We start from the raw sequence: 15,589 nt of genomic DNA on the forward strand, positions 1-15,589 counted from the left end.
TTCTGGCCAGACTTCCGAATTCAATCTGCAATTGCTGGGTCATGAGAGAGACACGTTTCTCATATTCTTCCATATCAGGAGGATGAGGAATACGTGCTGTAGGTCTTGGTTAGGGGCGGGACCTGCCAAGGCCTGGAGGAAGTACCGATGCCAAGACTTCCCGCTGTGTCCGCTTGGAGTCAAAAACCACCTCGGGTCCCCACCGGCACGTGATTCGGTGGCTGGGTGGCCTTGGTTTTTGTCTGGACTCGTCGGTTGCTCCCCACTTGATCACTCGTAAACAGGTTTCTGGGTATTCCCCCAGACCTGATTAGATCAAAGGTCCAGTCGATCTGGATTCACGGGTCCTCGATACGGGGGTAAAAATAGTTGATACGGTTCACTATCACAATACTAAATTTGGCTCTTCAGGGCTATCCAGGGGCAACTTAGGGCCTAACGGAGAGGTTGGGGTGGCTTTGCCTTTGGGGCCGGGGGCGATAAAATGATGGTGGTGGTGGTGGTGGTGGCCGGGGTTCAAGGTTTTCACGGCAGAATGACGGCGACATGGGCAACGGATAAACTAGGCTTGAACAAACACCTCCCTCCTCCCTCGGGCCTTGTTCTGTCCAGCAGTAGAAATATGAGAAAGCTAGCACATTAATTGCCAGTCTGGCCAGTCCTATAAATGAAATTTCAAAGCCAGAGAGCCCTATCGGTCTCATAACCGAGCCCAACCCATGAAAGGTGCACGTTGTCCGCCATGACATCGTCCAATCCGGGACTCGGATTAAGTGTTGTTCTCCGCCCCAACTCCCTTGTCAGCCGCCACTGTGTTTCTCCCTTTGACCTTCCTTGCTTCCATCCTTCGACCCTTCCCCCTCCCCATCATGTTCTAACCTCTTCTCTTTCTCTTCCCTGCGCGTCCTGTACATGGTATCGCAGGCCTACCGTGTTGACGGGGTGTGGTGCTAACATCCTCGATCGTGAACCTTCTGTGCAAGTGGTCCCGGATCCCGACCCCATTCGACTCCCACCACCCACACCACACCTACCTCCCCTCACGGGAGTTTTGCTCGATGTCTTCACTCCTCCCTCCCTCACCTCGCCTCTCTCAAGTCGACTTGACCGCCACTGACCCAAACACCTCTCGACCGCCATCTCATTCCTCCCATGTCACTCGCCACTCGGAGACTTGCTTAGTCCCTCCCCAACAACGCGACATGGACGACCGCGAAGAGTTGGTTCTAAGCCAAGGGCCCTCCTCCAGCCATACCTTCGGCCAGTTTGCCTTCGCTCCGACCACGAGAACGACCGTGGTGACGACCACCACAACCACTACAACCTCATTCCCGCCTCTGATCATCAACCCCCCGCGTGCCATCAAGGATCTGGATGCGAGGCAATACCCTCTTGCTGCATCTGCCACACCGGCATCGCTAAGGAATCTAAGATTCAAGGTCGGTGACAAGTCCATTGTTTTTAACGAACCCGACGACACCACTGCAGCCGCCACCGAGGTAAGCGCCTTCCCCTTCTCCCACCCCCCCCCTCCCTTTCCCGCAAGAGGCAGCCGGCAAAATGCTCATCTGATCTACAGCTTCGGGAACGGGGTGATGCCCTAAGATCGTCCAACGGTCTTATCAGATCGGTCACCTCGTTCTCCTCCGAGGATGACAGCGGCTCTCGGCGACTGGCCCCGCCTAGATTCATGACTCGCAACAATCGTCCCAACTCTCAGCATCGCCCCGTTTCCCCCGTTTCTATCCCGGATCCTCGTCCATCTATTCTTCCTCGCACTCGGCCGTCTCGAGTTCCTTCGGAACCCGTATCACGACGGACCCGCCACGGGGCCTCAGCCTCCTCCCATCTCTCTGTTGCCGGTCTCGCTACTCCGGAGACGGAACACAATGTTGGTGGTTTAGGGGAGAGTGCGCTCGCGAGGCAGAGGATCCAAAGCGCGAGTTTCCCGCGCAAAGAGTCCCTTCTGAAGTCGCCCCTCTCTTCTGAGGTTGGGCCATCCGGGGCTGGAGGCAAATCCGACTTGTCTGAGAATCGGGAGCAGCAGCGGATGGGTATGGACAACGAGGCATTGACTGCGGAAACGGCGTCCTTCAACCAGAACTCGTTCGACCCGAACCCATCATTTAGCACTTCAGTTACGTCGAGCTCTCAGCAGGTTCGACCTGATCTGGCAGCTCAGCTGTCGGCCATTGACAACGCCATGGCGCAGGATATGTGCTTACCGAGCCCGAGCTTATCACCAGTGGCTGCCATGAATGCTCTTCATGGCGAGTCATCCTTTGACTCTGAAGGCCCGGACGTGGACACCGACTCCAGCCTTGACCACAACGTCTCCCGTCATTCAAAAGTCGCTCGCCTGCACGATTCGGATTCTCGAGTCAAGAGCATTTCTGCAGCCAATTCGACAACGTCTGCACCGTCTTTGATGGATATGCCTAAAGTGCTGGAGTTTTTCGACTCCGCGCCAGATGAGTTGAAAAGTTACCTGATGTACCAGTTCTTGAAACGATGCCCCAAGCCGACATTGCATTTCGTAGCGGATATTGTGAACCCAACTTTGAAATGCGATTTTTTGGCACTGCTCCCTCTCGAGCTTAGTCTGAACATCGTCAAGTATTTTGATGTCCAGACAATGTGCCGAGCATCACAAGTCTCCAAGAAATGGAGACATATTGTGAGCTCTGATGAGAAGACTTGGAAAGAGCTTCTTGATCGAGACGGCTATGCGCTTTCTGACGGTGAACTGGAGCGAGCTATCCGGGAGGGCTGGGGTTGGCAGTGCAGTAGCATTGATGACTTTGAAAGGGATCTTAGTTCCAGTGTGGTCTGTTCATCATCCAAGATGGAGAACGAAATGTCCCCCATTCAGTCATCTTCAAATATGCACGACAGGACTCCCTTGGCCTCTCTCGCTCTGAACAGACGTCCTAAGCGCAAGGCAAACACCCGCGCATCAAGCCGAAAGCTTGCCAAACGAAAGATCTCGTCCAGTGGTACAGATCACAGTGAGCCTGACTGGAAGAAAGACATCGCTGCGTCGGAAGCCCCTTATGCTGCAGCCAATGCCGCCGCCGCCGCTGTTCCCTATCCTGACAGTGGTATGCCCTCTCTTCGCGGCCTTTACCTCTACAAGGCCCTTTACCGCCGACACCATGCCATCCGCAGAGGGTGGATGAACCCGGAGGTCAAGCCTCAACACATTGCTTTCCGCGCCCATGACCGTCATGTTGTAACCTGTTTGCAGTTTGACACCGACAAAATTTTGACTGGGAGCGATGACACCAACATCAATGTTTACGACACCAAGACTGGGGCTATGAAAGCTACTCTAGAAGGCCATGAGGGTGGTGTATGGGCTCTCGAGTACCATGGCAACACATTGGTGTCTGGATCTACTGATCGGTCTGTGCGAGTCTGGGATATCGAGCGTGCCAGATGCACTCAAGTGTTTAACGGCCACACATCTACTGTACGTTGCTTGCAGATTGTCTTGCCTACTGAGGTGGGCCGAGATGCAAATGGCGGTGCGGAGATGATGCCTAAGGTGCCTCTGATTATCACTGGATCTCGTGATTCAACACTTCGCGTGTGGAAGTTGCCCAAACCCAACGACGCACCTTATTACCCCAATGGACCTCTCGCGGATGACAGCGATTGCCCCTATTTCGTCCGCGTCCTCTCGGGCCATACACACTCGGTCCGTGCCATTGCAGCTCATGGTGATACCCTTGTGAGTGGCAGCTACGATTGCACCGTCCGTGTATGGAAAATTTCTACTGGCCAGGTTCTGCATACACTCCAAGGCCACTCTTTGAAAGTGTATAGTGTGGTCTTGGATCCTAAACGTAATCGCTGCATTAGCGGTGCAATGGACCACATGGTTAAAGTATGGTCTCTCGATGATGGATCTCTCCTTTACAATCTCGAGGGCCATACCTCCCTTGTCGGCCTGCTTTCTTTGCAGAGCGACTACCTTGTTTCGGCGGCTGCGGATTCCACTCTCCGAATTTGGGATCCTGAGCATGGTCACTGCAAGAATATGTTGAGTGCCCACACTGGTGCCATAACTTGCTTCCAGCATGATGGCCAAAAGGTGATCTCGGGGTCCGATCGGACCCTGAAAATGTGGGATGTCAGCACCGGCGCCTGTGTCCGTGATCTTCTCACCGATCTGAGTGGCGTATGGCAGGTTAAGTTCAATGATCGACGCTGTGTTGCTGCCGTGCAGCGTGATAGCCTTACATACATCGAGGTGAGCATTTTCCCATTGCATTACTAGTCTCAACATAGATTGCCGTGAAATACTGACATTTTGACTCTCAGGTTCTTGACTTTGGTGCCGGGCGCGATGGTGTGCCCGATAACAAACTCGGCAAGCGTGTTGTAGTCAACCGCCGTGGGCGTGAGATCGCGACCAGCAATGCCGACTCAGACTCAGACTCCGACTGAATTTAAATCGTCTGGACTGGCCCCAGCAATCTCAGTCCATGCTGGATGGGCTTGTCTATCTCCCAGCTTTCTTATGTTTCTATTCCCTCTTGTCGCTTTCCACTATTCCCCTAACAAGTCACATTCTCACATTTCCACGATACCCCATCCTTACGACTTGTGTCATCTTCCCTCGAGAAACCCTTTGCATAGCGCGGTCGGCATTATTTGGTCATCCAGCATTACGATAGGGGGACAGGCGTTACACGTTTCCTGATTCTCATTCTCCTTCATGTTCCTGTTTTCATTCGCACCCTAAATTCTCCCAAGAGACCTCAGCATATCTTCATGTTATATTCACTCAAATCTTAAACCTGCTTCTATTTTTCCTCTGGTTTCTATGCCCTCCCCACTGATTGCATTCGTCGGTTCTATCATGCCCTTTGCTCTTCACATTTCCCTTTTATTTGCCAATGTATGGACCTTTCCCGTCTTACCGTTCCTTGTATCTCAGTTTACCAACGACGCCGGCTTCTGCGGCGCTTCCTTCTCTAGAATGGCGTGTCTCATTTATTCTTTCTTCCTGGCTACTATTGTTTTAACCATCCTTTTCATATTGTTCAGTAACAGATATTTTTCATCCTTTTACCTTGCCGCTCATCGTTTTCCGTTGGACATCTCGTAAGGAGTTCGGTGCGAGTTGAATCGTCTTGTATGGCCTAGTAGATACGACATGGTCCCGTACTCAGAAAGATATCTGCATCCCAACCCATTGCAATCCTTTTGTTGCAGCATCAAAAGAATCTAATGGATCTACAAAGTAGGGACGGGATATTGGGAGCCCCAGCAGGTTATTGATTTAGCTACCATTCTGTAAATCCTCTGATCTCCTCATCCGGACTGGGCCTCCTTGATCCGACCATCAATACTAGCTTGAGCTTAGAGAGTCGATGGTCCAAGTAATATGCCCAATAAATTATGACAGTTGGGCTCGATTTTTATATAAGGCCCTTTCCCTAGATAACTAATAGCCTGTCTTGCATACTACCAACGAAGAGCTAGTGTCGTAAAGTTTGCCAGAGCTTCTTCTATCCTCACAATATTGTTCGCTATCCGTCATCTAAGGTCAGTTTTACTTAATGAGATAACCCAGTTCAACCGTCGCATAGGATCATCTTGCCTGCAGCTGAAGAGAGGATGGGGAAAACCAATGAACACGGCAGCTGGCCTGTTTCTATCTGGCGAACCTGTGATGATATTTTGCGGCTCGAGATCGGTGAGCCAAATGTCTTTTCATAGATCATGCTCTCAAGGTCCACAACCGACTTCACAACGCTTGATGAACTGATTTGGAAAAATCTCGGCTTGGAATCTAACATGGTAGTACCTTGATTTGATCGACCAAAATCATTAGAAGTGTCCGCGTGTACACTAAATCCACAGATAGACTACAAGCTACGACATGTTAATTCTGGCCTTGAAGTTCGCTGAGAATCATACACGTATTAACCTCATGAGTGTAGCATTTGTCTACGCAGAGATATGGGTTGAGGTGTCTTTCATCATCGTCGACACGGAAAGTGCACCGTAAGCTTTTGTAACAAGTATTGTAACTGCGATATTGACTAAAAGTCTAGTAATTGGATTACTGTGAATATTTGAGAGTTGTGGCCGTCGCCTCCTTTCAAGTGGTCGATGAGCATTGGCTGCACAGCTCCCATCATCAGATATATTCGCCCCCTCATCTAATCGTCCTCGATCTCCTCGTACCTCTGCAATCTTCGCATTTGCCCCATTCAATTGTGCTCCAACGGCTTTATGAAAAGCTTTCATGTACTCGGGACCTCCCAAGAGAAAGCGCCGAATGGCGAAGTCACAGGCGACCTCCCGTCAAAAGCAATTATCTCCACCGCAATCACCTGGACAGCCACAAAAGATTCCATCGCAACCAGAATCATCTGCACTACCTCCGCTTCCCTTGCTCTCAGCTTCACCTGGCCCTCTGATGCAGCCACATCCTTTCGAATATCCGGTCATTGTACGTATAGCTTTGAAAGGGTGCACTAAGCACTGGCTTGGCCAGTGAGATGTGAGATGATATTGACATTGATCAGGCGCAGAGTCTTGAGCTGGTGAAGACCGCGGTCCATGTAACAGTAAGTATGTTGCATGAAACAGTTTTGAATTTTGATTCAGAGGGTGTTGATTCCAACTTTGTCTCACAGTTTGCTTCATTATTTTTCGTGCGGTTAGTTCTACTCCATTTTGCAATACCTTCTCGATTTCTAACCAGCCTGCAATCCACAGAGAAATCCTGCCCGTCGAGTGTTTTGGCCATAGACAACATCCTATATTTGATAAGAAAACAAGATTCTGCTATGAGGAGCACTTTGTCAATGGCAACCCCCCGACAGACGAGGTCCCCTGGAATGCCATCATGATGGAGCGGGGACGTCATGAAAAAGCTGACAAGATTCTCAATCTCTTAGTGAGTCAATAGCTTGATTTTCTTTGACAATCTGGGGGCAAGGAGAACTGATAATCTCATAGGAAGATGGAATCTTTGATGCTTTGATACGGCGCCGACTTCTGGCTATCCAGATCACCGTATTCGAGTCAGACAAGACCCGCTCCACTGCCTTCGAGTCTTACACAATCACTCTAGGATACGGCAGACGGCAGGGGAAGGCAGGGCGGCTAAGTCACTCTGTCGTCGATTCCGAGGATCGATCTCAAAATTTGCACGACTCAAGGGCAGTCAAATATAGCACTATGGATATGGTGCGTCAAGTCGCTGCGATAAGTCCTATGCTTCAACTCTTGCCCAGTATGGTTCCAGTTTCCTCTATCGTTGTATAATGATATGCTTGTAAGCTGACAGCCTAGCAAGGAGCCCGGACTTTGGGCTTCCACTTGTTTTATACCCCTGACTGCCCAGATGAATATCAACCTGCTGGATTCCATGAAAGCCATGGGACTCCGATCTTGTCCCCGGGCACGGAGTCGAGCTCTACCGCCACTTTCGTCTGCCGCACTATCGATACTGGGCTTGATAGGTAGGCTTGGTTCTTATAACCCTCCAGGGGCATGGCTTACGAGATAGGACAGTGTCACTTTAACAGTGCGATATATCGACTCTTCCTTGGACGGCAATCTTCTAGCCCAGGAAGACTAGAACCGAACATGCTCGTCAGGAGAGAAGAAGCTGGGATAATTTGATCTAGATGAGCCGGAATCCAGGAGCGAGAAAAGGATGTGGACTTGACAGGTGCTTGACAGAAAGACGTTAGGATATCCATAGACAGTGGTTAGTAGGATTATGGGCAGAATGCATCATTACCATTATTACTAGGAATTATTCCTATGATGATTTCTTATCGTGGAGATTCGTGTTGGGTGGTTTGTATCCAATTTACTCTCGTCTGTTTTGATCTGGCCATAGCAGTAACCAACTTGTTATTATTAGCAGAGACTGACCAAGAATATGATCTATTGAATTTCGAACTCATTGCATAAATCTTGAGGAGGAAAGTTCTCTTGCTGCCTTTCATGAGTCTAGCTAAGGTTTAATGATGTGATTAACAACATGCTGACCCAGTCCACGAGCAGTTTGTTTCACCAGAAAATCGAGGATCAGTAATTAATTGTCATAGGCTAATGGAGGCACTTGGATGTCGACCCAGTCTCTCGAGTGTTGCAGGGGTCCTCCTAACCAACATACCGGGTAACAAAACAAAGCATTCCAGACGACCGGTTTTTGAGGCCGACATTCCGTCCACTGACATCACATCCATGATTTGCAGATGGTGGAGACTGGGGGGCCTCCAAACCAGCCCAGGACCAGCACGAATGCTGCGGTTTCCTCTCTATTCTTTAAATATGGTCAATAGTTATATGATCTACAAACTCCACCATAGCAAAGCATGCAACATTCTGGAGAACATCCCAGGGCAATGGATGGTGGGAGGTGGACGTTGTTCCAGGTACGCGGAGCGGGAGCGAGACTATTGAGGGCGCTATTCGCCCGCTCGACGCTAGCTTGGGCGACCATTGCAACCATTTGGGCATAGCCGACAAATGGAGCCCGCCCCCATCAACACGCCCTCACCACACCTGTCAAACCACCTGTTTGGGTTCAATAGTGCCCTGGTCAGAAAGTGCATGGGGTACATGGGGTGCATGTCCACTTGTTCCAACGTTTCTGTCCCATCGCACTGGGATTATTGTGTGCGTCCTGTTCTCCGTGTCTGATGCCCGACCCGCAAAACCTGTTGTTACCAAAACAAAGCCCCTATCCTCTGCAGATCGAAAAAGTCCGGCGCCCCCGACAAAAGCGGTATGGCGGCCATCGCATCAGGACGATTAGGTCGATCGGGGATTGGCCAATAGCATGGTTCTTGAGAAGAACCATGATCTTGAGCATCAGGTTTGCCCCGGAGTGTCACCGCTTGCTGTGCCGTCGCGAGTGGGTCTCAGACACGGCACACGGTTTGAGACGGTCGTCAGTGGAGGGCAGACGATGGACGGAGCTGTCCGGCTCGATTGATCGCCCTCACGATCGTTCTTGATTTGCTCGGACCAACTCGACGGTCGCACAGGCTAGAGCGAACCGGGAAAACAGTCTCTGCCACCAGTCGCTGCGGTCTTTGTCTCTCAAACAATCCACCCTCGGATCCTTGGTTCTTAGGATCCCCTGTTGAGCTCGGTTGACAACAGTCGGGGTCAGGATCATCCGCTGAGCAACGCTCCATGGGGCCAGAGGGCGCGTGTCAAACCTGTCAACCGGCCAGGGTCCATGGGTAGCGGTGGACAATGTTTCAGCCATCGCCCGGAGTAGTGGGTTTTGTAGGAGAGTCGAGCCCCTTCCCATGGATACCAAACGCGTGGGCACTTGACGCCTTGCACGACGGGGCCTGGAATCGGAGCAATACGCACGCATCTTGCCGGGATCGAAAAGGGGGACGATCGTTGCCCGCCTCAGAGGAGCAACGCGACAGCCCGAGTATTTGTCACAGCGCCGCTGGGGCAGTGGAGGACAGCGCAGGGCGGTCGAGTTTCTGCGATCGGAACTCTTGCACCAGCCAGCCGGGTCGATAAACGATCGAGGTGTCGATCTGCTGGAGTGAACAGCGGCCCATGACGCCCTCGATCTCGCACTCGAGGCTCCATCTCCCCCTTTTTATTTTTTATTATCTATTTTTTCCCGCTCTAGGCACCAAGACCCAACTGTGTGCCATGGCGTGGATTTCGACAGCTCTGGTTGATTCTAAATTAGTTTTCGGTTCCTGCAGGGAAAGGGGGTGAACGGAGACAGCCACCGGGGACGCATGTGCTTCGTACTTGATATGTGTCAACGAGTGCAGGATACATTTTTAGACCAGCGAGGTACGCAAGAAGTTTGAGTGGAGTGGGAGAGGCGCCGACGCCACGACGGTGGGCACACGCTGGATCGATTTGAGATGGGTCGGTGCATCATTCTATCCTTCATTATTGAGACTGAAACCGTGGGAAGCGCTTGATTCATTTGTAAGAGGCGCCTAATAGTGTAGCCCTAGCCCACGGGGAATCACAGGAAGTGGAGGGACAGGATATGCAGATAGATGTACTCCGTACTCCGAATACTCCGTCGTATACTACGTCAAATACGAACCTTTAACGATTTCTTCATTTCATCATCTTTACCGTCCGTGACAATTGGTCCAAAAAACTCCGGCCCCAACGAGATAGTAATCTCCGCGTTGCTTCAGTCCTGAGATCCTCTTCCCACGGTACGGATATGCTTTTTTTACGCATGGCAACACGTGTGATTTAAGGTTGTCCCGTGGTCCCGCCGTAAGGGGTTTGCGTCCTCGAGGCACATCAATGGCTGTCACGACGATGGAAGACGTCAATTCGATCGTCCCGTCTGCGTGAAAAGCCGTCGCTTTACTCTGCTTCACCTCAAGTTGTGTATTGGCTCGTAACCGCTCTTCATACCTGGCGCCAGAGTTTTTCATGCAATGTCTTTGCAATCAACATGGTATCCATGGAACCCCCATGGGTCTCTATGCACTAGGAACCCGGACACCGGACGGAGACTGGGCCAGGTATGAACTCAGACCCCAGCCTCGGTGGGTGCCTGTCGATACTTGCTGTTTTGGTCGACGCGAGGTGACTGCGCCAGCATGATGAGAGTGTCGATCTCTCGAGGCCCCCAGGGCCATCACTGGGTCCCCCCGATTGCGGCCCATCACGATCATAGCCCCTCGGATCCCGTCGACCAGAAGCACCAGGAACATCCACCCCCTTTGAGTGGAATGATCCAATGGCAGGCGCCCATCGGGGATGCGCGGGACTCCACCGAGCGAAATGAAACTGACCCGTGCGAGGTTGTGCGGGTGGAGGAGGAGTCTATTTCCACGGGTGGTCCATGCAAGCTCCAGAAAGAGGTGGGCCGCCCCTATTTGAAGACGCCATGAATTGATTTGAGTTGCTCTGGGCCAGCGAGCGGCTAGTTTGGGGCGTTAGGGTGGTCGGTCTAGAGAGATTGGTTGGCTGGATTCCATCCATTGGCCGATGGCCGTGGGATGGAGCGGGAATCAAGAGATGGAGGAGCCAATCGATCGAGGGGACAACCCGACCCCGATCCTGGTTTCCGCAAAGCCTGATGGGTTTGACGGGCGAACTGGGGAGAGGGCGAAGGGGGACTAAGTCGACTAGTACGGAGTAGCACGAGCTGCCCGACCTCGAGCATTACAAAAAAACGGACGCACATCCTCTCTTTTCCTCCCTCTCTGATCCCCTCCCCTCCCTTCCGGCCCAGTCCATTCCGTTCCTTTCCTTTCCCTATCTCCTTCCAAATCCTTTTTGCGACTTTTTGTCCTACGGTACGTGGTGGAGGCCTCCGCGAGACTCATTCCGTTGACTCCGACTGGATACGGTGCCTGAGAAGAGAATCACTGACCGTCCCGACGGTGGAGTAGATTGCATTGACCCGCACGCAAAACCCGAGAGGAAGCCCCGGCTATAAAACATTTCACGCTAGAATACTGTGAATCGTCTGCATCGTCTGAATTTCGAAGTTGATCCGGCCTCAAACGACATTGCCGGGCAAATCATCAATTGCATGTTCTGTGTCGAATTCATGCCGAATACCTGAATCGTCCTCGTGCTCGAATCCAATGGCGCACCGAGATCGCTCCCCAGTACATGTGCCGCTTCGAACGTCCAGCCGAAATATGCTACGTGCTGGAACCATAGAAGATTACGAGGAGGATCGCTTTCTGGAGCGCAAGACATCCAAAGCCCAACGAATCTTAGGGACGGACTTGCCCCTCCCTGGCAGTAATCACGGGTGGGACAAGCCAGTCAAGGTCAAGTCGCGCCGCCAAAGCCTTCGGACTCCAGACGGCACGACGAAACCCCAGCCTACCAGCTTCGTCCCCTTTCCTGCTGGAGAGCAGGCCGTCCCGCCTCAGAATTTGCGCGTTCGCGCTTCATCGCCGCTGCTGGGCCATAACTATCGGTCCCAGGAGCCCGCACCGCCCCTGCCGAAGCCTTCCAAGAAAATCCACCACACCGGATCGTCCTCAACCTTGTTCTCATACTTCAGCTCGAAGGAAAAGGATGGATCCAAGTCCTCCCCGACGACACCTCGGCATTCCAGTCTCCAGCCCCAAATCCGCAATGAATTAGGGACCAATCCACATGTGACATACAAACAAGCGGGCAGCACGGCCAAAGAGCCCAAGCGCAAACTACGTCCACCTCGTATCGACCTGTCTATTCTCTTCCCCAAACCTCGCAATCCCGCCCCGCCACTCCTGTCACCTCAACGGATGACCAATTCCCCATCTCCGGTCTCAACGGTCGTTTCGGATTACCCCGCTCACAGAGTCGACCAGATCTCCAGCATTTCTAGCACGAAAAAGTTTGGGGATCCACTGCCACCACGTTCTTCCGTCATTTCACACGAAGGGCCGAAGCATACCACCGACCGTTCAGATTTGCTTTCCATCCCCGAATCCAAAGATGGCGAGTGGCATGACCACCCACTGGAACGGACCGTTGGGACTAGCGAGATCGATATAGCGCTGGATCGGTACGCCGGTCGACGGTCGCTCTTCAGTCGTTCGAGTGTCTATACAGCCAGCAAGGAGCAACTGCGGATTGATCAGCCACAGCTCCCTGCCGAATCAAGCCTTGCCGCTCGCCGTGGGCACAGTCCTGCCAGTCTCCAGCGCAAGGCCCCGCACCTGAACCCGACAACACGACAGGAGTCAAGTCGGCATCGCGCGTTGACGACCGAATCGAAAAACTCGCGCGGGGGTAAGAGTGCCGTGAGTAAGAAGAGTAGCAAAAGTACCTTGCGGAACAAGGATCTGCAGAACTCGAGCGTTCTCTGCCTCTCATCTTCTGAGGATGAGAATGAGTCGGAGCAAGAGACCCCAGCAAATGAGCAGGGCAACAACCGTAAGAATTTTAGGGACAGCGTGGCCACCTACGGCGAATTCGAACCCGAGATCTACACAGCCTCTACCGCTCAGGCTGCGACAGCTCAGATGTTGAAGAAGGTCGAACGAGCCCCGTCGACCAGCAGCCACGGCTCCCATCCAGCCTCGCGCACACCCCCAAACCGCAGACATACATCTATTGGATCCACTGGCAAATCGTCGACGACTACACGCCGAACCGCCCAAACTACCCAAACTACCCAATCTCGACGGTCTAGCCACATTCCTATCATTGCCGAACCAAGCATCCTTGATCAATTTCCGCAGCAGCCCCGACGCACGCCCCAGGAACTGAAAGAAATCAACCGTCGCAGCCGCGTTATCGCCGTCACTCGACAGGAGCAGGACCTACTTGAGGCAATGCGGCAGCGGAAAGGCAAGATCACGCCCAGCATATTCCAATACAATACCGGTCCAGACACCGACCAGAGTTCGATGATTTCCGGCCCATCCCGAGATTCCTTCTGCGGATCGGACACGTCGTTCCTGCGCCTCAGCGCTGCGTTCCCGCCCTTCCCTGCGCGGAAAGACCAAGGTGCAACTCACATGGATAAAGACGGTTCTCCCTCACAGAGTTCGAGTTCTGATACTGAACAGAAAACTGGTAACTCCATTACGTCGCCGCGGTTCAGTATGGGCTACTCCGAGAGTCTACCGTCCCCAGCCACCAGCGGCGCCTCCCCCCTTACGCCGACCCTCCCTATCCATCGTTTCTCACCGCTGCCATCTCCGAAGCCTCCACCACGCGGTCCTCCACCTGCCATTCCGGAGGACCAGAAGCAGCATGCACGTCGTCGTACGGACAGCAGCGAGGCCATTATGTTGAACGATAGTGGTGAGCCTCAACGCAAGCACGATCTCCCCCTGTGGTCCTTCGACTTCGATTGGAATCAAGATCGCACCAGCGTCGCCCCAGTGCATTAAATTGCATGGCCTGTTCTAGGTCCCTCAGATCCCTCGGGATTGCCACCTTCACTATCCGATTTTTTTTCCCTCTCTCTTTCTCTCTTTTTCCTTTCGACTCCATGTATAATCGCCTCATTTCTGATTCGGACCGGTACCTCCATCACGCCCTTTGATATATATCCTTTGTCTCATGGCATTTTCTTTGTATTGCATTTGGGCGTTCATGCTACTATTTGGGTCAAATTGGAGGTAATCTGCCACGGTTCTGCTTTATTCTGGGACCTTGTTTTACGAACGTGTTTGGTCTTGCCTTTGTTTTTGTGACCTTGGTTTCCTTGACTGTTTCCACACATGGGCATCTGATATACCCGCTCGCATGTGTCTTACTATATACACCTTTCTTCCCTTTCCAATCTCATCTTGCGCCAATTGTTGGTGACATCATATATTGACCCTACCCATCATCATAATGATCATTAATATCTAACACAAAATCCATCGCAAAATTTACATGCTGCAGATGAGTCCCCACAATGCACGGAGCATACATGTAGCTGACGCTTTTCCCCTCAACATGGCCCAGTCCTACGCAGTGTGGCTGACCTGCAGGAGGGCCAAAGCCCGCCCAGGAAGCGGCCGGGGGTGGTACCAACGGAGTACGTAACTCGTGGGCGGTACCCGGCGGCTGTGTGTTGACATGGCCCCAGTGCACTGGATTCCTCAAGACCAGATTAGGCCAATGGCCAGGCTGGAGCGAATGGCGCCGTTGGAGTGGGAAGCTGCGAGGTGAAAGTGGGCAGGATGAATGGGCTTGACGTCAGGCGTTAAGCCCCCTAGAGGCTGGGGGCCCAAAGGATGCCGCCAATAGACGACCCCAGTGTCATTTCACCAGGCGCCAAAGACACCGGGAGCGCCAGTGCTGTACGGGGTTGATACCTGGAGATACTTGTAGATGCCCAAGAATCTCCAGAATCTCCAGAGTCTCCCGTTTTGACTTCGGAGCGCTGAACTCGTGACTGGCAGCCCCCGTGATCCACACCGCCGTTCCAAACCCATTCATCCATTAAATCGCCGCTACCCCGGATCCCACCAGCACCTCTCTCTGTTTCTCTTGACCTTTTTCACGCTTCCACGCTTTTACCCTGCCTACTTCTTCTATCGTGCGGCTACGACAATCCTGGTGCCTGGGGTTCAAAACACGCCGAACCACTCCGGTACCTGGTCGTTCTGCAGCCCACCCAGCCACCTCGCACGGAGCTCCGCCGTGATCGCCATCCGAAGCCCTGACGCCGGGCCCTAGACGGAAGATCGTTAGAAGCCCCCTGGCTTGACTTGAGGGTGTGGAAATTCAGCTCTCGTCTTTTGCACCACCAATCTTCGTCGCTCCCTACATCAAATCGTTGTTTCGAAACCTCGCCAGGCATCAATCGCCGTTGTTTTCGTCGGCTTCCTCTCTTGTGCCGTGCCGCGGAGAATACATCCATCACAATCCCCCCCTCCCCCCTCCTCTTCAGGGTGCGATCACCTTCTCGACACCCTGTTACCATGGGGGACCGCACAACACGTCAGCCGTCATGGCTGCGAGATGCGACGAATAATGTCCCTTGGTTGCTGGTATGATTCGCACTGCATTGTTATGAAATTGAACATCCCGGTTTGTTGGGAATGGATGGCTGACGCGGCTCTTTCCTGTCACAGCTGACTGCCCAATCCACAGGGTTTGTGCTGGTAAGTCCCCATCTAGAGTCCGAAATGACTGC

General features: G+C 52.6%; 4 protein-coding genes across 4 annotated transcripts; all 4 read left to right on the forward strand.

The window, feature by feature from the left end:
- Positions 1-1,202: 1,202 nt before the first annotated feature.
- Positions 1,203-4,452, forward strand: N7462_008057 (F-box/WD repeat-containing protein; the record flags this gene model as incomplete). Its single annotated transcript, XM_057079775.1, has 3 exons — positions 1,203-1,499; positions 1,580-4,255; positions 4,327-4,452. The coding sequence occupies 3 exons, from the start codon at positions 1,203-1,205 to the stop codon at positions 4,450-4,452; spliced, it is 3,099 nt and encodes a 1,032-aa protein (XP_056932445.1).
- Positions 4,453-6,295: 1,843 nt separating this feature from the next.
- On the forward strand, positions 6,296-7,606 carry N7462_008058 (uncharacterized protein; the record flags this gene model as incomplete). The annotated part of the gene is made up of 7 exons (XM_057079776.1): positions 6,296-6,469; positions 6,546-6,587; positions 6,657-6,679; positions 6,739-6,919; positions 6,982-7,212; positions 7,318-7,487; positions 7,540-7,606. The coding sequence occupies 7 exons, from the start codon at positions 6,296-6,298 to the stop codon at positions 7,604-7,606; spliced, it is 888 nt and encodes a 295-aa protein (XP_056932446.1).
- A 2,989-nt stretch (positions 7,607-10,595) lies between these two features.
- On the forward strand, positions 10,596-10,889 carry N7462_008059 (uncharacterized protein; the record flags this gene model as incomplete). The annotated part of the gene is made up of 1 exon (XM_057079777.1): positions 10,596-10,889. One exon carries the CDS (start codon positions 10,596-10,598, stop codon positions 10,887-10,889), a length of 294 nt encoding a protein of 97 aa, XP_056932447.1.
- Positions 10,890-11,591: 702 nt separating this feature from the next.
- Positions 11,592-13,847, forward strand: N7462_008060 (uncharacterized protein; the record flags this gene model as incomplete). Its single annotated transcript, XM_057079778.1, has 1 exon — positions 11,592-13,847. The coding sequence occupies one exon, from the start codon at positions 11,592-11,594 to the stop codon at positions 13,845-13,847; it is 2,256 nt and encodes a 751-aa protein (XP_056932448.1).
- Between the last annotated feature and the right edge of the window lie 1,742 nt (positions 13,848-15,589).

Source organism: Penicillium macrosclerotiorum, assembly GCF_028827735.1.
Source record: "Penicillium macrosclerotiorum strain IBT 26536 chromosome Unknown utg000007l_segment0_segment0, whole genome shotgun sequence".
Lineage (NCBI taxonomy): Eukaryota > Fungi > Ascomycota > Eurotiomycetes > Eurotiales > Aspergillaceae > Penicillium > Penicillium macrosclerotiorum.